The sequence below is a fragment of the Salmo trutta genome, chromosome 12 (genome assembly GCF_901001165.1).
Source record: "Salmo trutta chromosome 12, fSalTru1.1, whole genome shotgun sequence".
NCBI classification, from domain to species: domain Eukaryota; kingdom Metazoa; phylum Chordata; class Actinopteri; order Salmoniformes; family Salmonidae; genus Salmo; species Salmo trutta.
Window position 1 is genome coordinate 20,249,415 of NC_042968.1, and position 23,634 is coordinate 20,273,048.

Consider the following 23,634-nt stretch of genomic DNA (forward strand, 5'->3'; position numbering starts at 1 on the left):
CCTCCTCCTCCACTACCAACTCATCTCTGTTGAATTCCATAGCTGTGGAGTGGAGGGCTTCAGTGAGTGTAGTGCGATCTAATGAATTGTTTTAATGGAACCATTGAATGATTCCGAGTAGAATCCCTGCTTTTGCTTCGATTAACCAAATCCACTCACCATCTGTGAGTGAGGGTAGAGATGGGGTTTGGAGGGGGGGAGAGTAGCCGAGTCGGCAGCTTTATGTAATATCTGAACAACTAGCATCTCCCCTGGCAAAATACACACGCCAGAGACTACTAATGAAGGACTGAGCAGATGTCTGGATGAACAGAAAATGAGAAAAGGAGAAGGTAACAAGCCACCCCTCTGCAGGTTCATTCAGATCAGAATGTGTGTGCGGGTGAAAGAGTGTTGAGGCAACAGCAGAACAGAGAATAGTGTTTGTCTGGTTTATCAGAATCTTGCTGTGTGGATGAGGCTAAATGGTGAACCCTATGATGGATGGCTAGTGTTCTACAGGGTCACACACACACATTCTCACACTTTAAGCACTGACCTGGTGTAAGCTCATTACCCACACATTGCCTTTGCTGAATAAATCACAGTTTGAATCACACAAACGTGTACATACATGCACACAGACATGCTAACAATACCTTGGAGAGTTTCAAAGGCATCAACTGAACATGGAAAAGCAATGTCCATTTGATTACATTATGTCTGTGTGACAGTGTGAGATTACTGATTAACTTCTGTCTGTGTAATATACTATAGATGAATTTGTCACAGAGAGTGAAATAGAGAGTGTGTGTGGATAAGCGAGATAGATGACAATGAGTTATGATAGGCTTAAGTTGGTGAGAGTGGTAGAAATTCAGGTGATTGGGTGACATTTACTGTAAATGTAATCCCTTTTCAGTGCTCCCAATTTGTTCCTCTGTCACTGCTCTGTCCAATCCCAATCTGTACAAACACACACACACACACACACACACATGCTCGTTCATGATACAACTGCTACTACCAGACTCTTAATTACTATTGTTAATAATGCACAATTTAAAAACTTGCCCCCCAATCCCCCCTTCCCTGATACGTACATGTGTACATATTGGACTATAAATTGTGCCTTACTGTATTATACTTCTGCTAAAAAGGTTATTCTATTCTACTGAGCCATTTACTTTATGTTCGTATTCTTATCTTTGTTGCATTGTCGAGAAGGAACCTGCAAGGAAGCATTTTGTTGAACGGTGTATACAATGTGCATCCTGTACATACGACTAATATAACGCTAAACTTGAAACACACACGCACACGTACACACACACACGCACTGGATGTTCTCTATGAACCCTGCCTCTTACACACTGAATGGATGAACCCCTTCCCCTGCCCCCTCTTCAGTGGATGGATGGTCTACACTGGTGGCATGATTCCAGCTACATCACAATCTGTGGAAAGATCCTCCTTCCATATGTCCCTCCATCCATCCAGGAGTGAATCCAAATATAGATCAGGGATGTAATCACTTAACACCAGAGAGAAAGGCCAAAGGTGAAGTGAATGGACTGGAAAGGCCGTCCTCTTATAATAATGAATAATTATGGGGGGAACGTGTGGCGTTGAAGATGTAGGGGCTTGTTTGGGAAATTACACTGCAAATCCCACCCTACGCCCCAGTGATGTTGTCCACCATGCCCCACGTCTGCCGCTCAGGTTATACTTGTGTGTCGATGTCAGCCATTGTGTGAAAGGGGGTATTTACTTTCTGTGGGATGTCTCCAACCCTGGCTATAAAAGCAGACTGACATTGACATGTCATAGTGACAGTGTGTCAGACAGAAATGGTTTACAGTGTCAGGGTTTTTGAATGATAACAGTATCAGCGTGTTTGGGTTTTTGGAATGAAACATGTGTCAGAGTGTGTTTCTGTTTGGAAATGATGGATTGGTGAAGTTCTGCATTTTGGGAATGATGGAGTGTGGGGATGACAGCTCTGTTCTGTGGCTGGTATCCCCTGAGACAAACCATCACACTGAGATACATTGGGATGCAGAGACTTGATATAAATACACAGTGAAAAGAGAAGGGCCGCTAGAAGCACAGTGAAAAGCTGTTTTCTGTTGCAGCAACACAACAACAGGACAGAGAGGCAGTCACCCTCCTTATTCCTACACTTGCTCAGTTAAGAGATAGAATAGATTTAAAGGAAGCAGGTAGAAAGAGAGAGAGAGAGAAGAGTGAAGAGTCATAGGAAGGGAGCGAAGACAGGAAAGAGAGAGGGAGTACAGAGACAGAGGAAAATGAAGGATGATGAAAGTAGGGGAGATGCAGGAAGAGAGGGAGAGAGAGAGTTGAAAGAAAGGGAGGCGCGTGGAGAGGTTTGTGAGATGCAGTTGTTCTCCCCAGATGCTTGTTACAGGCAGAGCCTTCTGAAAGAGAACTGTGAGAGCAGCTGTGAGAGGAGCTGGGCCACTACTGTTCGCTCTACAATAAACATGCAAATAGGAATAAATATAGAATAGAATAAAAAATAATAGAAATCATCAATGGCAAAGACTGGTAATCAGATCAGGCCACAAACAGCAGTAATTAAAAATCCGATGCTCAAGGGAGGCTTTAGTCCTTAATGAGGTGCTTTACGGTATGTGATTAACCAAGAGGAGCTTGTTGGGTAAATGACGAGTAGGTTCCCCTGTCATGTCATTGATTAACGAAGGAGTCTTGTCCAGCCTCATAAAGTTGCTATGGTAATAAACATAAAGGGGGTGATTGGAAGACGGGGGGTCTACAGCCAAATCAAAGACTGACCAATCAGATGAGAAGGGGAAGGGTTGTGAGGATATGGAGGGGTCACAAATCTCTCTGGATGGCAGGTGTTTTCCATCAACAAACAACAAATTAACCACTGACACCTAGTCTGGATTGGAATATCCATCTTTGTCGTTACTTGAAAATATTGAATTCTGCCCCCCAGTTAAACGGCTGGTTTTATGGACTGAGTATGTACATCATGCTAGACTGTCTATGTATTGCTGACTCCAGATTGTCTATGCCTTTGTCTCTTTAAAGTGTTCTTCATCAATGCTGCCTTTCTTCATGTATTTACATTCTGTCTTTCATTTGCCGTATGGAACAAATGAGGCCTGTGTGTTCGTGTTTCCTAAAGATTTGAATTAAGCGTTTACTGATTTAATTAACATTTCTCCCCTAATCTGTGCTGATGTGACGAGTTGTCTGTGTGTGTGTGTGTGTGTGTGTGTGTGTGTGTGTGTGTGTGTGTGTGTGTGTGTGTGTGTGTGTGTGTGTGTGTGTGTGTGTGTGTGTGTGTGTGTGTGAGACAGAGCTAGAGAGAAAGAGAGAGTGTGTGTGCACTTGAAAGTGTGCATGTGCAACTGTGTGTGTATATGTGTGACTGTGTATGTGCATGCAAGCATGCTGGTACACAGAGCAGTCCCATAACACACACAGTGCCTTAGGTGAACTTCTGTCCTGGTTGTATTTGGGAACAGAGCCAAATATTTGGGGAATGAAATTCAAACACTCTTAACAACCTAGTGGAGCCTGCATAGTCTGACACTCTAATAGTCTACTGCAATCATCCCTCTTAAGCTCTCACCCATCAACATAATGGAGATGCTTCAGTGTTTGTGTATATGATTAGATGAGGAATGGTACTGGTGGGACTGGTCTGAGGTCAGTCTTCTGTATTTATGATTTCTGTGCTGTGAGCTGGAGAAACTGACGCAAACACCCCTCTCAGTTTTATTGCAGTCTTGCTCCTCCTTCTCACATGACAATTTACTGTCATAACTCAGTGTCAGTGTGTGATAAATGGATGAATGTGCAGCTTTGATGATGTGTCTGTAAATTCCACATCTTCCTTTCCCCAACCTGTGTTGTGTGTGTTCATTGTGTTGTTTTATGGCTGGATTGTATTTCCATTTCTCTTGGTAAGTGGAGGCCTTACACTCCCCTTGCAGTAAGGGTTGTGATTGTATAGGCCCCAGCCCAGCTCAGAGTGAGAGTGTGTGGGTCGGGGCCACTATGTGGCTTTTTTCTTCCTGTCACTGTAAAGTGTAAACTAATGCCATGAAGCCTCTCTCATGCATTACAGTATGGCCATTAGTGCGCTTATTGACCCCATGCGAGGGGTCTTTTATTCATGCTTTTAATGCTTTTAAGAGCTCCAATTGGGCTCCATTAATTGACACTACTTCAGTTTCCATGGAGCCACAACACTTTTTAATTTCCTTGCATTTATACACCCACTCCTTTACTTCTCGCCCTTTGCTATAAGCGCACATGACAATGAGAAATTGTTACCATTTATGCAGAGGTGCCTATTTATAGAGATGGTATTTTTTGATACAAAAATGGTTTGGGGTGAGTAATCCCCTTTGATGTGAGGCCTTGCTCACACTGGCCCAGATCAATGCGCTCAATAGGCCTATGTGTAAACTTCCCTATGGCTTATGCTTTATGGCCTACTAAGCACATCACTTGTCCTAAATTCTTGAATATACACTCTGAAACGTGGTTGGTTATTTCATGACAGGAATATGATTAATCTAATGGCACAGGCCATATGACCAATATACAGTGCACTCGGAAAGTATTCAGACCCCTTGACTTTATCCACATTTTGTTACGTTGCAGCCTTATTCTAAAGTGGATTAAATTACACACAATACCCCATAATGACAAAGTGAAAACAGAAATCTTTGCAAATGTATTAAAAATAAAAAACAGAAATACCAACACAGTGAAAATTGTACAATTAATATCCATTATGGCCGCCATAATTCAATAAAGGGGAGGAGGGTATAGTAGTCAGCCTTGAGAGCAACGTAGGTTATTAAATCATGTAACAACTATAAAAACAGACATTAACGCGTGTATTTTTTTTTCTAATGGACCCAGTTGAAAATTCAAGATGGCAGATTTTTCAAGACGGCCGCCATTGAAACTTTAAAAAAGAGTAAATGAAGTCACCCTTGCAGTGGAGGTTTCAGTGAGGAGGCATAAAGGTGGATCCAGTGCAGCGCACGTGATGAGGGCTTTTATAAGTGAAATCACGGAATCAAAGACCGTACACTATGTACATGTACAACAAAATAACAAACAGGACATAGACTGGACAGGTAACATAAACTGGGGGAAAACTGAAAGTACATTTAAACATTGTAGAGCTCTAAAAATTAACCAGGCCTCAATCATGCCTGTAGACTGCCAGCATGGCACCTTACCTCTGTCTGGCCAAGACACGAATGACAAGGTTTAAATACATTTCAAACATGGCATTCACCTGGACCATACCATTCTCAGTCAATCAGTAATCACTTGTAGAATTAACTTTAAAAAAGGCATGAAATGCACAATAAACCTATTCCAGCAATAAATCAACCATTCTTAAATACATATACACTTCATCATAGTGTTTTTACAAGCATGAAGCATACATCAATAAATGCATGTGTATTTCATTCAGATAGGTCCGGCCGGCCAGATAAGTAGGTCCGGCCAGATAGGTCAGGCCAGATAGGTCCTTTCGGATAGGTAGGTCTAGCCAGATAGGTCAGGCCAGAAAGGTCCGGTTGGCCGGCCGGCCGGACGGCCAGATAGGTCAGGTCGGTCAGATAGGTAGGTCCGCGGCCAGCCAGATAGGTATGTCCGGCCAGATAGGTCAGGCTGGCCAGATAGGTCAGTCTGGCCGGCCAGATAAGTAGGTTCGGCTGGCCGGCCAGATAGGTAGGCCAAGTTGGTTGGTAGGCCAGAGAGGTATGTTTGGTCGACCGGCCAGCCAGATAGATAGATCCTGCCGGCCAGGTAGGTATGTTCGTATAGGTCCGGTGAACAACCCTTCAAATTATGTGGACACCTGTTCAACTTAGTGGATTCGGCTATTTCAGCACCCGTTGCTGACAGGCGTATAAAATCGAGCACACAGCCATGCAATGTACATAGACAAACATTGGCAGTAGAATGACTTTCAATGAGGCACCATCATATGAAGTCGGTTCATCAAATTTCTACCCTACTAGAGCTTCCCCGGTCAACTGTAATTGCTGTTATTGTGAAGTGGAAACATCTAGGAGCGACAACAGCTCAGCTGCGAAGTGGTAGGCCACACAAGCTCACAGAATGTGAGAATCTGTCCTCGGTTGCAACACTCACTACCGAGTTCCAAACTGCCTCTAGAAGCAACGTCAGCACAAATCTGTTCGTCAGGAGCTTCATGAAATGGGTTTCCATGGCCGAGCAGCCGGCTGGAGTGGTGTAACGCTTGACGCCATTGGACACTAAAGCAGTGGAAACGCGCTCTCTGAAGTGATGAATCACGCTTCACCATCTGGTAGTCCAACGGACGAATCTTGGTTTGACGGACGCCAAGAAAACGCTACCTGCCGCAATGCATAGTGCAAACTGTACATTTTGGTGGAGGAAGGACAATGGTCTGGGGCTGTTTTTCAAGGTTCAGGCTAGGCCTCTTACTTCCAGTGAAGGGAAATCTTAGCGCTACAGGATTCAATGACATTCTAGACGATTCTGTGCTTCCAACGTTGTTTCAACACTTTGGGGAATAACCTTTCCTGTTTCAGCATGACAATGCCACCGGGCACAAAACGAGGTCCATACAGAAATGGTTTGTCGAGATCGGTGTGAAATAACTTTATTTTTTATTTATATAACTAGACAAGTCAGTTAAGAACAAATTCTTATTTACAATGACGGCCCAAACTTGACTGGCCTGCACAGAGCCCTAACCTAAACCCCATCGAACACCTTTGGGATGAATTGGATCGCTGACTGCGAGCCAGGCCTATTTGTCTAAGATCAGTGCTCGACCTCACTAGTGAACTTGTGGCTGAATGGAAGCAAGTCCCCACAGCAATGTTCAACTTGCAGTGGAAAGCCTTCCCAGAAGAGTGGAGGCTGTTATAGCAGTAAAGGGGGTGACAAACTCCATATTACTGCCCCTGATTTTGGAATGAGATGTTTGACGAGCAGGTGTCCACATCCTTTTGGCCACATTGTGTATGCAGGGGCAGCTAGTAGAGCTTAATTGCAAATCACATGTTCATCATCATAAAGGCTGGAGTGAACTGTATGGAACAGTATCAGATGGAAAAATAAATAATACAAAAATACATAATAATTTCTGTCCATTAGACATACAGTTGAAGTCGGAAGTTTACATACACTTAGATTGGAGTCATTAAAACTTGTTTTTCTACCACTCCCCAAATTTCTTGTTAACAAACTATAGTTTTGGCAAGTTGGTTAGGACATCTACTTTGTGCATGACACAAGTAATTTTTCCAACAATTGTTTACAGACAGATTATTTCACTTATAATTCACTGTATCACAATTCCAGTGGGTCAGAAGTTTACATACACTAAGTTGACTGTGCCTTTAAACAGTTTAGAAAATTCCAGGACATTATGTCATGGCTTTAGAAGCTTCTGATAGGCTAATTGACATCATTTGAGTCAATTGGAGGTGTACCTGTGGATTTATTTCAAGGCCTACCTTCAAAGTCAGTGCCTCTTTGCTTGACATCATGGGAAAATCAAAAGAAATCAGCCAAGACCTCAGAAAAGAAATTGTAGACCTGAATGTACTTTGGTGCGAAAAGTACAAATCAATCCCAGAACAACAGCAAAGGACCTTGTGAATATGCTGGAGAAAACAGGTACAAAAGTATCTATATCTTCAGTAAAACGAGTCCTATATCGACATAACCTGAAATGCCGCTCAGCAAGGAAGAAGCACTGCTCCAAAACCGCCATAAAAAAAGCCAGACTACAGTTTGCAACTGCACATGGGGACAAATATCGTACTTTCTGGAGAAATGTCCTCTGGTCTGATGAAACAAAAATAGAACTGTTTGGCCATAATGACCCTCGTTATGTTTGGAGGAAAAAGGGGGAGGCTTGCAAGCCGAAGAACACCATCCCAACCGTGAAGCACGGGGGTGGCAGCATCATGTTGTGGGGGTGCTTTGCTGCAGGAGGGCCTGGTGCACTTCACAAAATAGATGGCATCATGAGGAAAGAAAATTATCTGGATTTATTGAAGCAACATCTCAAGACATCAGTCAGGAAGTTAAAACTTGGTTGCAAATTGGTCTTCCAAATGGACAATGACACCAAGCATACTTCCAAAGTTGTGGCAAAATGGCTTAAGGACAACAAAGTCAAGGTATTGGAGTGGCCATCACAAAGCCCTGACCTCAATCCTGTAGAAAATTTGTGGGCAGGACTGAAAAAGCGTGTGCGAGCAAGGAGGCCTACAAACCTGACTCGGTTACACAAGCTCTGTCAGGAGGAATGGGCCAAAATTCACCCAACTTATTGTGGGAAGCTTGTGGAAGGCTACCCCTAAACATCTGACCAAAGTTAAACAATTTAAAGGCAATGCTACCAAATACTAATTGAGTGTATGTAAACTTCTGACCCACTGGGAATGTGATGAAAAAAATAAAAGCTTAAATAAATAATTCTCTCTACTATTATTCTGACATTTCACATTCTTAAAATGAAGTGGTGATCCTAAATGACCAAAGACAGGGAATTTTTACTCAGATTAAATGTCAGGAATTGTGAAAAACTGAGTTTAAATGTATTTGGCTAAGGTGTATCTAAACTTCCGACTTCAACTGTATTAATAGGCAAATAGTATTTATTGTCTTAGTGCCTTCAGAAAGTATTCACACCCCTTGACTTTTTTACAGATTTTGTTGTGTTACAGCCTGAATTTAAAATGGAAAAATAGAGATTTTGTGTCACTGGCCTACACACAGTACCCCATAATGTCGAAGTGGATTTAAAAAAATAAATTAAAAAAATAACAAATGAAAAGCTGAAATGTCTTCAGTCAATAAGTATTCAACCCTTTTGTTATGGCAAGCCTAAATAAGTTCAAGAGTAAAAACAAGCCACATAATAAATTGCATTGACTCTCTGTGTGAAATAAAATTGTTTAACATGGTTTCTGAACGACTACCTCGTCTCTGTAACCCACAAACACACAATTATCTGTAAGGTCCCTCAGTCGAGCAGTGAATTTCAAGCACAGATTCAACCACAAAGACCAGGGAGGTTTACAATGCCTCGCAAAGAATGGCACCTATTTTTAGATGGGTAAAAATTAAAAAGCAGACACTGAATATCCATTTGAGCATGGTGAAGTTATTAATTACACTTTGGAAGGTGTATCACTTTGGATGGTGTATTGGATGGTGACACCTACTCTCGTCGCCTGCTGCACTGCTGCTTGGATTCCAGCTGGCGATCTGTTCATCGTCTGCCCTGGTTGTCTGCCCTGATTTGACATAGACGCTTGCTAAAATGTTTTAATGAGCAAGCCTTCCTTTATGAACTGGCCTCTGTAAAATGGTATAGAATCAGCTTGATCCCCTCTGTCAAAGACGCTTGGACCTTCTTTTTTTCTATATTTTCAGTGGTATTGTTAGCAAACACGCCCCCATAAGGAAAACGAGAATTAAAAACAGGTTCAGCCCCTGGTTCGACGGTGATCTTGCAAAGTTACTCTACCTCAAGAATTGCATTTGGCGAAATGAGAAGTAAATGCACTCAGACGATCCGGAAGTTACTTTAAGGAGCAGTTCTCTCTGTGGGTCTAACCCCAAGAAGTTCTGGAAAACGGTTAAAGACCTGGAGAATAAACCCTCCTCCTCACAGCTGCACATGTCCCTTAAAGTTGATGATGTGGTTGTTACTGACAAGAAGCACATGGCTGAACTCTTTAATCACCACTTCATTAAGTCAGGATTCCTTTTTGACTCAGCCATGCCTCCTTGCCCGTCCAACATTTCCTCGTCTCCCACCCCTTCTAATGAGACTATCCCCAATGCTTTTCCCTCTTTTTCCCCTGCCCCGCAACAAAGTTTCTCCCTGCAAGCAGTCACTGAGTCTGGGGTGCTAAAGGAGCTCCTGAAACTTGACCCCAAAAAAACATCTGGGTCAGATGGTTTAAACCTTTTCTTCTTTAAAACGGTCGAAGATAGGCTTGGCGATGATAGGGGCAGCAACCTTAACCTGTCTCTCCTTTCTTGGGAGGTACCCATTGCTTGGAAGGCAGCCATGGTTCGTCTTTTATTTAAAGGGGGAGATCAAGCTGACCCTAACTGTTATAGGCCTATTTCTATTTTGCCCTGTTTATCAAAAGTGTTGGAAAAACTTGTCAATAATCAACTGACTGGCTTTCTCTCAAAGAGTGCAGTGTATAAATCAGAAAATCTGCTGTCTCAGCCACTGCCTGTCACCAAGGGAGTACCCCAAGGCTCAATCCTAGGCCCAATGCTCTTCTCAATTACATCAACAACATAGCTCAGGAAGTAAGAAGCTCTCTCCTCCATTTATGTGCAGATGATACAGTCTTATACTCAGATGGCCTCTCACTGGATTTTGTGTTAAATGCTCTACAACAAAGCTTTCTTAGTGTCCAACAAGCTTTCTCTACCCTTAACCTTGTTCTGAACACCTCCAAAACAAAGGTAATGTGGTTTGGTAAGAAGAATGCCCCTCTCCCCACAGGTGTGATTACTACCTCTGAGGGTTTAGAGCTTGAGGTAGTCACCTCATACAAGTACTTGTGTGTTTGGCTAGACAGTACACTGTCCTTCTCTCAGCACATATCAAAGCTGCAGGCTAAAGTTAAATCTAGACTTGGTTGCTCCTCTTTCACCCCAGCTGCCAAACTAAACATGATTCAGAAACCATCCTACCCATGCTAGACTACGGAGACATAATTTATAGATCGGCAGGTAAGGGTGCTCTCAAGAGGCTAGATATTCTTTACCATTCGGCCATCAGATTTGCCACCAATGCTCCTTATAGGACACATCACTGCACTCTATACTCCTCTGTAAACTGGTCATCTCTGTATACCCGTCGCAAGACCCACTGGTTGAGGCTTATTTATAAAATCCTCTTAGGCCTCACTCCCCCCTATCTGAGATATCTACTGCAGCCATCATCATCCACATATAACACCTGTTCTGCCAGTCACATTCTGTTAAAAGTCCCCAAAGCACACACATCCCTGGGTTGCTCGTCTTTTCAGTTTGCTGCAGCTAGCAACTGGAACGAGCTGCTACAAACATTCAAACTGGACAGTTTTATCTCAATCTCTTCATTCAAAGACTCAATCATAGACACTCTTACTGACAGTTGTGGCTGCTTTGTGTGATGCATTGTTGTCTCTACCTTCTTGCCCTTTGTGCTGTTGTCTGTGCCCAATAATGTTTGTACCATGTTTTGTGCTGCTACCATTTTGTGTTGCAACCATGTTGTTGTAATGTTGTTGCTACCATGCTGTGTTGTCATAGGTTGCTGCCTTGCTATGTTGTTGTCTTAGGTCTCTCTTTATGTAGTGTTGTGTTGTCTCTCTTGTCATGATGTGTGTTTTGTCCTATATTCATATTTTATATATTTTTTTAATTTTAATACCCGTCCCCGTAGGAGGCCTTTTGTCTTTTGGTAGGCCGTCATTGTAAATAAGAATTTGTTTTTAACTGACTTGCCTAGTTAAATAAAGGTTAAATAAAATTGTGTTTTTAAAAATACACCCAGTCACTACAAAGATACAGGTGTCCTTCCTAACTCAGATGCCGAAGAGGAAGGAAACCGCTCAGGGATTTCATCATGAGGCCAATGGTGACTTCAAAACAGTTACAGAGTTTAATGGCTGGGATAGGAGAAAACCAAGGATGGATCAACTGTCACACCCTGATCTGTTTCACTTGTCTTTGTGCTTGTCTCCACCCCCTCCAGGTGTTACCCATCTTCCCCATGTGTTCTTTGTTTGTCTGTTGCCAGTTCGTTTTGTTTTGCCAACCCTACCAGCGGTTTTCCCGTGCTCCTGTTTTTCTCTTGTTCCTGTTTCTAGTTTTCCCAGTTTTGACCATTCTGCCTGCCCTGACCCTGAGCCTGCCTGCTGTTCTGTACCTTGTCACACCACCCTGGATTACTGACCCCTGCCTGCCCTGAGCCTGCCTGCTGTTCTGTACCTTGTCACACTACCCTGGATTACTGACCCCTGCCTGCCCTGAGCCTGCCTGCTGTTCTGTACCTTGTCACACCACCTTGGATTACTGACCCCTGCCTGCCCTGAGCCTGCCTGCCATTCTGTACCTTTCGGACTCTGCTCTGGATTACTGACCTCTGCCTGCCCTTGACCTGTCGTTTGCCTGCCCTGCTGTTTAGTAATAAGCTTTTGTTACTTCAAAACTGTCTGCATCTGGGTCTTTTCCTGAGCCTTGATATCAACAACATTGTAGTTACTCCACAATAATAACCTAATTGAAAGTTTGAAAAGAAGCAAGCCTGTACAGAAAAAAAATATGGCAAAGAAATTAACTTTATGTCCTGAATACAGCACAACACATCACTGAGTAACATTCTTCATATTTTCAAGCATGTTAGTGGCTGTATCATGTTATGGGTATGCTTGTAATCGGCAAGGACAAGGGATTTTTTTTTTGATAAAAACAAACAGAATAGAACTAAGCACAGACAAAATCCTAGAGGAAAACCTGGTTCAGTCTGCTTTCCAGCAGACACTGGGAGACAAATTCACCTTTCAGCACGACAATAACCTAAAACACAGGGGCCAAATATACACTGGAGGGACTGGCCTAGTTACAGTTTCGACTTAGTTCATCTTGAAAATCTATGGCAAAACTTTAAAATGGCTGTCTAGCAATGACCAACAACCCACTTGACAGAGCTTGAAAAATTAAAAAAATTATAATGTGTAAATATTGTACAATCCAGGTGTACAAAGCTCTTAGAGACTTTCCCAGAAATACTCACAGCTGTAATCGCTGTCAAAGATGATTCTAACATGTATTGACTCAAGGGTATGAATACTTATGGAAACTAGATATTTATGTTATTAATTTTCTATAAATGTCATTATGGGTTATTGAGTGTTGACATTTTTTTTAAATTCAGGCTGTAACAAGAAAATGTGGAACAAGTCAAGGTGTATGAATACTTTCTGAAGGAGCAAAACTGAAATAGCCCATCATTTATAAAAAAAATGGGTCAATGAATGGGTCACATAAGAAATGTAATTCTTGTTCATGGCTGTTTAGTACTGAGGGTAAGACAATACTACTGTGCCCCACAGAGTTATACGACAAGCTTTTTGTTTTTATTGTATTTTTATTTAGAAAAAATTCATAACTTTGATTGTCAGAAAACAGTGCAAGAAGACATTTCTCTTCAAGGACACTCATCCAATTCGCTGTCTATCAATGCAGCTATCAACACAGGACTGTATGTGATATGAGGGTGTGAGCCAAAATGAGGGGCGGAAACGAGTGGGGGAATTGAGGGGCGGAAACGAGGGGCAGGAAATCAGAACAGGGGAAGCTATCCTGATGGATGAGACACCTGAAAGTTGTCTTTCTTCATATTTGACAGTCAACAGTCCATTCATTTGGACAACGCTTTCTGAATAACATAACTACTACATATTCACCATCTGCAACACTGTAAAAAAGCTTCACTAATCACTACAAGCGAAAACTGGGCAGCATCCTCGAATGCTGCACCTCTGGAATTGAATTCGTTAGCTAAGCTGCTAGCTCTGAGTTTCAGGGCGACAGTACATTTTCTATCTGAAATCTGCAGAATATTAAACATGACTGTGGGTGAATATATATGTACATACAAGGTAAAGAATCTACAATTCAATAATTACTCACCCAACGATCAGGAACTTCAAATTCCGTGGTAAATTTTCGACTTCTTCTCTTTAAATTTCCACAGAAAAATGTCCTGAAAAGATTGGCGAATTGGGATGATAGGAATAGAAAGTTGGACTTCCATAGATTCAAACAACATATAGATCATGATGATGATGATTTGTCCAAACCGCAGAAAAAAAACTAGAAACGCATCTCCAAGTTGTAAAATTAGCAGAGATTGGACCAGAACGGCGCCGCTGAAAGAGGCATGTACTAGCTCCAGTTACAATGAAATAATGCATTTCCAGTAACAACATAGTCAAATACAAGTTAATTAACAAAGGTAATACCAACACACTGATGAACACTGTCGTGTATTTTAATGTCATGATGGCGATAAAAGGGTGTTTTTAACATTGATTAAGTAGTATCCTCTTGAGTGAAGTCGTATTTTCCTGCATTCTAATAGCAGTGTATGAACTATATATATATATCCCTATTTTATTTTTATTTTTTGTGGCCTCTTGGACCCCTCACAGGCCTGGGCCAAGGGGCTTCAGCCCCGGTAAGCCCTTGCATTAAGCCGGCCCTGGCCCTCAAACTAGTCCACGTGCTGCACTATTGTCAATCCACCCCGTGAGCGAATCAGTCCACTCCATCTTTCAAGCCGGAAGCTGTATCACAGACAGCGAGAGAAATAAATCTAACAATTTCCTCAACCGCCGCCGACATGTCATCCACCATCGAGAGCAGGTACGATAAATAAACGACTACATGATATTAGGCTGGGTCAGAAGGAATAAACCTTAATCTATCACCTCATAAACTTGTTTCGCCTATTCGAATTAACCATTAACTCGGGCACAACCAGATCATTGCCATAGCAACGGAGATCATTCCTGGTAGAGAACTTGACATTACAGTGAGAAAGCGCAAGAGTTATGTGGCGGCAGTAGCTCTCGTTTCTGATAACGCCCCCGGTCAAAGTGACAGGTAGATAGCCAAAACGTCCTTCCCATATGATTCAAAGAGGATGGAAGGAAATAGACTACAGATGGCCAGTTTGAATTCGATGAGAGCTTGCCTATATTGCACACAATATAACCACGCTGCAGCCAAAACACTGCAGGCTATGCAGGCACAATATTAGGCTATAAGCCTATACTCTCTTAGAAAAAGGGTTTCAAACGTGTTCTTCGGGTGACCCAATAGACAGTTGTGTAAAGGACTTAAGTAAAAATACTTAAATGTACTACTTAAGATGTTTTTTGGATATCTGTACTTCACTATATATTTTTGCCAACTTTTACTTTTACACCGTTAAAGAAAAGAATCTAGGCAACGTTTTACTCCATACATTTTCCCTGGCACCCAAAGGTACTAAATGCATTTCGAATGCTTAGCAGGACAGGAAAATGGTCCAATTCATACACTTATCAAGAGAACACCCTGGTCATCCCTACTGCTTCTGATCTGGCAGACTCACTAAAGACAAATGCTTCGTTTGTAAATGATGTGTGTTGGAGTGTGCCCCTGGCTATCCATAAATTAAAATAATAAGAAAATGATGCCATCTGGTTTGCTTAATATAAGGAATGTGAAATTATGTATACTTTTTATATTTTTATTTTTGCAATTACATTTACTTTTGATACGTAAGTATATATAAAACCAAATGCATGTAGACTTTTACTCAAGTAGTATTTTACTGGGTCATTTTCTATTAAGGTATATTTACTTTTACTCAAGTATGACAATTGGGTACTTTTTCACCACTGTCCCTTGCCGGTTCCAGGTAAAACCCTTTTGGTTCCAGGTAGAACCATTTTGGGTTCCATGTAGAACCCTCTGTAGAAAGGGTTCCACCTGGAAGCCGAAACGGTTCTACTTGGAACCAAAAGGGTTCTCCTATGGGGACAGCTGAATAACTCTTTTAGGTTCTGGATAGCATCTTTTTTCTGAGAGTGTAGGCATGAGTTTCATTTAGGTAGCTTATAGAAAGTTTTGAATAGTTTATGTGGTAACACTTTATTTTAATGTTCTGTAATAAATAATTTATTAATCATTACTCACACATTTATAAACCTTTAATAATCATAAGTAAAGGATTTTTGCAGTCCCTAATCTAAAGTGATCGCTGTTTAACCCTAACCCTTACCTACCCTACCCTACCCTAACCTAACCTAACCTAACCCTAATCCTTAATAGTGTGCTATCTTTTTGTAAATGTCTTATAAATAGTTGAATATGGACCGTATTAAAGTGTAACTGTCTATTTAGCATACAAACTACAGAGGCTGCTCACCCTACAAAAAAACAATGCTAAAACATGCAGGATTCCGCTGCATAATTTCAAGATTCAAACTTGAAAACTCATCAGTCACTGGAGTTGTTTTCCTGCACAGCTACAGGAGGGACTAGGCTAGGGAGAGATTAGAATTCAGAGAACATGCCTCTCTAGGCTGCTCCTGAGAAGAAATACTGTATATCAGGGCTTTTCGTTGTAGCCTACATTAGGCCTGTTTGGTATTCAAATGCTCTGAACGAGGCTGCTGTGCTGTGGTCGGTCCCGCTTCCGTATTCATAGTGCAAGGGACAGGAAAGTTGCCAGAGCGACCGCCAGGACCTTCGACAGCTCTGTGTGGGAGGGAAGGCATGGGGCAATGTTGGGCAATCTAGTTTCCCCTGTTGCGCACTCCGTGCTCATCGTTTGTTTTCTGCTTTCTCAGTACTTTTCTGCTTTCTCAGACATGAGCAGTCGTGCAAGTTGAGCCTGTGGATGCCCCATGTGGCAGGTGATTTTTTTTTTACTGATTACAACGAGATGCAAAGAATTCCAGTAGTCTGGTCTTTCTGGTTCAACACACACGTGTGTGGTGATGTGTGTGTGTGTTTGTGTATGTGTGCACCCCCTGTGTGTAGTGGAAAATAGCTATTTTACATTTTCGGCAAGTAATCATAATCTTTGGGCAACAAAAATATATTACTGACTTGCCCAATGGGCAAATGTCTTTGAGACCTGAATGTCAATTCCTGCATTCTATAGGATGAACTAGACTAGACTAGACTATTTGCTTCTTTGCTTGCCTAGTTCCCCTTAACTTAGTACCCCATTGTTCCCTTTCCTATAGCCCTTCCTCTAGCTACCTTTTCTTGCAACCTCTCACCCATTACTGCCTCTCTATACACCGAGAGAGAGGGAAAGCATTAACCAGACTGATTGCTCTCTTCAGTGGCTTCTCATGTCAGAGAACTCTAGTCCACTCCATCCCCACAGACCATCTTTCTTTCTTTCTTTCTTTCTTTCTTTCTTTCTTTCTTTCTTTCTTTCTTTCTTTCTTTCTTTCTTTCTTTCTCTAACTCACTCTCTCTCTCTCTCTCTCTCTCTCTCTCTCTCTCTCTCTCTCTCTCTCTCTCTCTCTCTCTCTCTCTCTCTCACACACTCTTTCTCTCTCTCTCTCTCTCTCTCTCTCTCTCTCTCTCTCTCTCACACACTCTTTCTCTCTCTCTCTCTCTCTCTCTCTCTCTCTAACTCACTCTCTCTGTCTCTCTCTCTCTCTCTCTCTCCCTCCCTCCTTCAGGACAGAGTGAGAGATGTCTACTCACCCAGTGAATTGAATTGATTGAATTTGATGAATTGCTCAAGCCATTCCACCCCCACCTCCCACCCCCCATGACCAAGGCTATCACAAGCGCGTTTATCCCTGCTGGCTGATGGGGTTTATTTACGCATCCTAACCCTCCAATCAGGCTTCAGGGCCCACTTGTTGGAAGTGTGTGCATGCACACACACTCACACATCACCACCCACGCGTGTGTGTTGAGTATCGCATTTTGATGTGTGTGTAAGGGACTGCTTGCTTGCTGTGCTCCAGTGGATTTGCTTATGGAGGCTACTCAGCCTGTGATTCATCACCTGCCCAGGGCCTGAGCTAAACGCTCCACTGCAGGAGTGGGACAAAACTGCATTTACACCCCCCAAATCCTTCCCTTTGCCCCTAACCCTTCACTGTTGGCCCTTTCTTTCTTTCTTCTTTCTTCTCCCTCTCTCTCTCTCTCTTTCTCATTATCTCTCTCCACTTCGCAGGTACACCTATGAGCAGTACAAGGAGACAGCTGATTGGCTGCTGGAGCGTACGCAGCACATGCCCAAGGTGGCCATCATCTGTGGTTCTGGACTGGGAGGGCTGGCAGACTTACTGGAGAATAGCGTAGCCTTCCCTTATAAAGACATCCCTCACTTCCCTCAGAGCACAGGTACAGTATACACGCATAACCTTGAAGACTTCTTATCTCTGACACTGTGTTGTGAGTCTGTAGCTTAACATCTTCTTCACCTCAAAGCACATGACTACATTGCATAATAAAGTTCTAAAGCCATGTCATCAACATTGGTCCCAGGTGACATCATTAATGAGGGACCATGGTGAGTAGATGGGGGGGGGGGGGGGGGGGGGGTAGCTGGGTTGTTTTCCTACTCAGGTGTAAGCTCTGGGGTACAGGGCTTAATCACACCTCAGAGGGTAGGGGAACTGGCCCTGCCACTGAGACACACAGGGAGAGGCCCACCTACTAAACACACACACCAAACTCCACCATACTGCACACCAGGTAGACTGGTCTGTTAGTGCTTTGACCTGCAACTTGACCCCATTTCCTCATCTGTCTCCCTTAATCCCATCCCATGTAGGGTAACATACGTGTGTATGTATGTGTGTGTGTTTGCGTGCGCGTGTGTGTAACACCTCGTCGAGCACAAATCTGGCAAGGAAGTTGGTGTATTTAGTTAGTGTGAATGTGCCAGTGCACCACAAGCTGCCGGTGGCACCTTAATTGTGGAGGACAGATTCCTAGTAATGGCTGGAACGGAATAATGGAATGGTATCAAACACATGGTTCCATGTTGTTCATACCATTCCATTCACTCCATCCCAGCCATTATTGTGAGCCGTCCTCCCCTCAGCAGCCTCCTGTGCCGTGCACATATTTGTGTATGTCTCTCTCTTTCTCTCCCTCTTTCTATCAGTGCCAGGCCATGCTGGGAATCTGGTGTTTGGGGAGCTGCAAGGGAAGGCCTGTGTTTGTATGCAGGGCAGGTTCCATTACTATGAGGGCTACAGCATTGCCATGGTTAGACTGCCTCTTCCGCTCTGAAACATAATGCAACACACATTCAGCACATACCATGCTGTGTATGCTATGCTTTCCATAAAAAGTATTTTGAAGACAAATTGCTGTAAAATAAAGACGTGCAATAAACATATGCAATTGATACTGTCTAAGCAGGACCTAAGCTTGTTACATAGTACTGTATTGGATTATGCTGTGTCACTGTCCAACATGAAGCTCCTAGACTACTCTGACCACAGGGCTGGCAGATGACATTATAGTTGTGACAGCAGTGGGCTGCTGAGTCCTAAGTAAAAACAGCTGATTAACGTGATGATGCTCTCTGTCACTCCAAGACACTGTAATGGTGTAGGTCCACTCTGACTGCTGAAGTAGTGTATATTCTGTGTGTTGTGCAGGTGACGTACCCGGTGCGTGTGTTTACTCTGCTTGGGGTGGAGACGTTGATAGTGACCAACGCTGCAGGAGGACTGAACCCTAAGTTCAATGTTGGTGACGTCATGTTGATCAGAGACCACATCAATATGCCAGGCCTGGCCGGGATCAACCCTCTGAGGGGACACAACGATGACAGGTGAGACACCTAAACTATGAGACAGTCAAACAGGTGCCTCTGATCATCAGTGAGCCTCCCAAACACTGAGGCCAAATGACCATACATGACACCCTATTCTATGGGGTTCTGTACTATGCACTTTCTACTGTATTGAGAATAGACTGTAATTTCACATTTGTCATGTTTGAGTCTGAACTAGCAATTCAAGTGTCTCTAAGCAGTCATCGCTAAGGCACTGATAATGAGATGTCGATAACCTAAATGGAGTTTTTACGATAATGAGTCATTTAGCTGTGATGAGCCCTTATTACCATCATTAGGTGCTTTAATTGTTGAAGGTATGTGTGGACTTTAAAAAAGTACACTTTGGCGTGTGAAGTTTTGGGGTGTATGTTTGTGTGTGTGTTAACTCTACTGTTCTGTGTGTGTGTGTGCGTGTGTGTAGGTTTGGTGTACGGTTCCCCTGCATGTCGGATGCATATGATGCAGACCTGGGCCGTTTGGCTCGAGAGGTGGCAGAGGAGCAGGGCTGTTCCTCTTTCCTCCAACAGGGGGTGTACTGCAATGTGGGCGGCCCCGCCTTCGAGACAGTGGCAGAGAGCAAGATTCTGCTAAGCCTGGGGGCAGACGCTGTGGGTGGGTACAAGACACTGATTTATGGTCAGCTTTCAGATCTGTGCTAAAGGGAAACTTGTACCTTCAGGGAGCACATCAGGCCTCTGATGTGTATACTGTCTTCTGACTGAGGAAATGGAGAAGACTCTCCCCAAGAGCACTCTATCTGAAAGAGAGTGCCCCGGCTCTACATATTTTACTGGTTTGTGACTCACTGACACCGCCCCCCGGTTAGAGGGGAATAAAGCAGCCAAATAACGAACACACAGGAACTTTATTTAAACACACTGAGGAAGATGAATATGTTGATGCATATGGGGATGAAAAGTGGGAGAGGTTGTGGAATGGTAGTGGATTTTGGGCACGCACACCTCCCACAAGTCCAGAGATATTATTGAGTCCAGTTGTTGATGGGCAGAGACCTGCTTGAGGGAGGCTGCAAGTATTGTGTGACCTGTATAATCAAGAGGATGGGCAAATGTCCGGCCCCCTACTAACCTCCCTAGCAACCTATCAGGGCACATCTGACACAGGTCAGGGAGAGTTTGAGAGGCAGGTTTATGGGGCCCCCTAGACTCTCAGGCTCCAGTTGTGGGTGATGGGGAGTGGAATGTGAAGCTCAGGGTTTGTTAGGTGCTAATACCAGTCACTGGAATTTGTAATACTATCTAACCAATGACACCATCAATAAAACACACACACACACACGAAGAGCTGCATGCAGCTAGAAACAAAATTAGGAACAAACAAACGGATGTTAATAACAGAAAACGTCAGGTGCTCCTCTCTCTAACACACAACATCAGGTGCCATCCCACTGGGCACAAACTGGCTGAATCAACATTGTTTCCACGTAATTTCAATGAAACCAACGTGGAATAGACGTTGAATTGACATCTGTGCCCAGGGGGATATCTACGCCAATGGGTTCAGCTTCAGGGGTCACAGTTCAATTGATCTGAACCCTGAGTGGTGTCAGTTAGAGGGTAACAGGTTGACAGGGAGGAAGCTGTACATATTATCCTTTGACATGACTCATTTTCTGGGTCTCCCCTTCCCCCCATCTTTCCCTTCCCCTCTTTATCCCCTGTCTTCACACACCCTCCTATATCACTTTCTCTCTCTCCCTCTGTCTCCCTCTGACCTCTCCCTTTTATCTCTGTCTTGCTCCCTGTCTCTTGCTCCCTCTCACTCAGGTATGAGTACAGTGCCAGAAGTGATAGTGGCTCGTCACGGTGGTCTGCGTGTGTTTGGCCTGTCTCTCATCACCAACCGCGTGGTGTCAGAGTACGGCAGCCAGGACCGCGTCAACCATGAGGAGGTGCTGGAAATCACCCAGCGACGCACACAGGACCTGCAGAAACTCATCATCAACCTCCTGGCCCGAATATAGATACACACACTATCTGATAGTGATGTTCAATTTATTTTTTATTTATTTCACCATTATTTAACCAGGTAGGCCAGTTGAGAACAAGTCCTCATTTACAACAGCGACCTGGCCAAGATAAAGCAAAGCAGTTTGACACATACAACAACACAGAGTTACACATGGAGTAAAACAAATATACAGTCAATAATACAGTAGAAAAAGTCTATATACAGTGTGTGCACATTTTTATTTTATTTTTATTTAACTAGGCAAGTCAGTTAAGAACAAATTCTTATTTTCAATGACAGCCTTGTTAACTGCCTTGTTCAGGGGCAGAACAACAGATTTGTACCTTGTCAGCTCAGGGATTTGATCTTGCAACTTTTCGGTTGCTAGTCCAACGCTCTAACACTAGGCTACGGGTGGATAGGGGAGGTAAAGGCAATAAATAGGCCATGGTGGCGAAGTAATTGCAATATAGCAATTAAACACTGGAATGGTAGATGTGCAGAAGATGAATGTGCAAGTAGAGATACTGGGGTGCAAAGAAGCACGATAAATAAATAAATACAGTATGGGGATGAGGTAGTTGGATGGGCTATTTACAGATGGGCTATGTACAGGTGCAGTGATCTGTGAGCTGCTCTGACAGCTGGTGCTTAAAGCTAGTGAGGAAGATATGAGTCTCCGGCTTCAGTGATTTTTGCAGTTCGTTCCAGTCATTGGCAGCAGAGAACTGGAAGGAAAGGCGGCCAAAGGAAGAATTGGCTTTGGGGGTGACCAGTGAGATATACCTGCTGGAGCGCTTGCTACGGGTGGGTGTTGTTATTGTGACCAGTGAGCTGAGATAAGGTGGGGCTTTACCTAGCAAAGACTTGTAGATGACCTGGAGCCAGTGGGTTTGGCGGCGAGTATGAAGCGAGGGCTAGCCAACGAGAGCATACAGGTCGCAGTGGTGGGTAGTATATGAGGCTTTGGTGACAAAATGGATGGCACTGTGATAGACTGCATCCAATTTGTTGAGTAGAGTGTTGGAGGAAATTTTGTAAATGACATCGCCAAAGTTGAGGATCGGCAGGATGGTCAGTTTTACGAGGGTATGTTTAGCAGCATAAGGGAAGGATGCTTTGTTTTGCGAAATAGGAAGCCGATTCTAGATTTAATTTTAGATTGGAGATGCTTAAGGTGAGTCTGGAAGGAGAGTTTACAGTCTAACCAGACACCCAGGTATTTGTAGTTGTCTACATATTCTAAGTCAGAACCATCCAATACTGTCAGTACAATAAAAACTAAGGACAGCTTGAATCAGAGAGATACGAGTGTATCTGATTCCACACACTGTATCCAAATCAGTAATTGTGAGTTATTAATATGTGCCTGAGATTGAGAGGACTTGGAACTCAACTCCACCTTATTATTGTCCACATCTGATTATTCTTTCTTAAGTAATATCTTATTTTCTTGAAAAAGCTGACGCTGATATTCCATTCAGTCCAAAGTCATTTTTGTAACTATCTTTCTAAAAATAAATGAATACATTATATTATAGTACTGTTATCTGTTATTGTACTGACAGTACTGACAGTTTTAATTTATTACTATAAAAGGTTTTATTATTCTATGAACATAATGTCTCTTTCTGCTTACTTGCTGTTGTTGCCTTGCTTATAACCCTGCATCTCTTCTGAAACACTCTTGTGAAATAAAAGGCACCATTCCAATCATGTGTGTCTACCTCTATGTTCAACTGCCTTTAAGTTCATCAATCTATTCATCAAATGGTTAAACCAATATTGCTTCTCTGATCATGCTACATCGAAAGAGAAGGAAGAGAGGAAGAGTGGGAATGGGGAGATGGAGAGATGCTAGAGTAAGTCTCATTGATCCAAGCAGGAGATGTTGTGGTGAAACTACAGAAGACAAGAAAGGTATTGTCATCAATAACATGGATCAATAACCAGATGGAGAGAGGGATGGAGATAGAAGAATAGTGAGGAACTAGACAGAAATGATGAAGGGAGAAAGGGAGAGTATTGCAGTTGCATAGAGGGGATGACGGGCAGGATCTACTGTAAGCAAAATTACCTCTTGGTTTAGGATGAACTCCCTGAACACCCACCCTAAACACACACATGCCTAATGGACACACACACACGTCAGGCATACTCTCATCCCACATAGCTCTACCCCAGCTATGGAGTTAAAAAAATAAATACATCTGAAATTAAATTAAAATGGTCTGAAAAGCCTG

The 23,634-nt window shown here is 43.0% G+C and overlaps 1 protein-coding gene across 2 annotated transcripts; it reads left to right on the plus strand.

Annotated features, from left to right (window-relative positions):
* Positions 1 to 46: 46 nt before the first annotated feature.
* Positions 47 to 21,537, plus strand: LOC115203134 (purine nucleoside phosphorylase-like). 2 transcript variants are annotated; one of them, XM_029767542.1, is made up of 6 exons: positions 47 to 332; positions 17,798 to 17,967; positions 18,737 to 18,840; positions 19,239 to 19,414; positions 19,842 to 20,032; positions 21,208 to 21,537. In XM_029767542.1, the coding sequence occupies exons 2-6, from the start codon at positions 17,856 to 17,858 to the stop codon at positions 21,402 to 21,404; spliced, it is 780 nt and encodes a 259-aa protein (XP_029623402.1). In that variant the 5' UTR covers positions 47 to 332; positions 17,798 to 17,855; the 3' UTR covers positions 21,405 to 21,537. The 2 variants fall into 2 exon arrangements, with proteins under 2 accessions (XP_029623402.1, XP_029623401.1); XM_029767541.1 differs by lacking the exon at positions 47 to 332 and adding an exon at positions 14,360 to 14,463.
* The last annotated feature ends 2,097 nt before the right edge of the window (positions 21,538 to 23,634 follow it).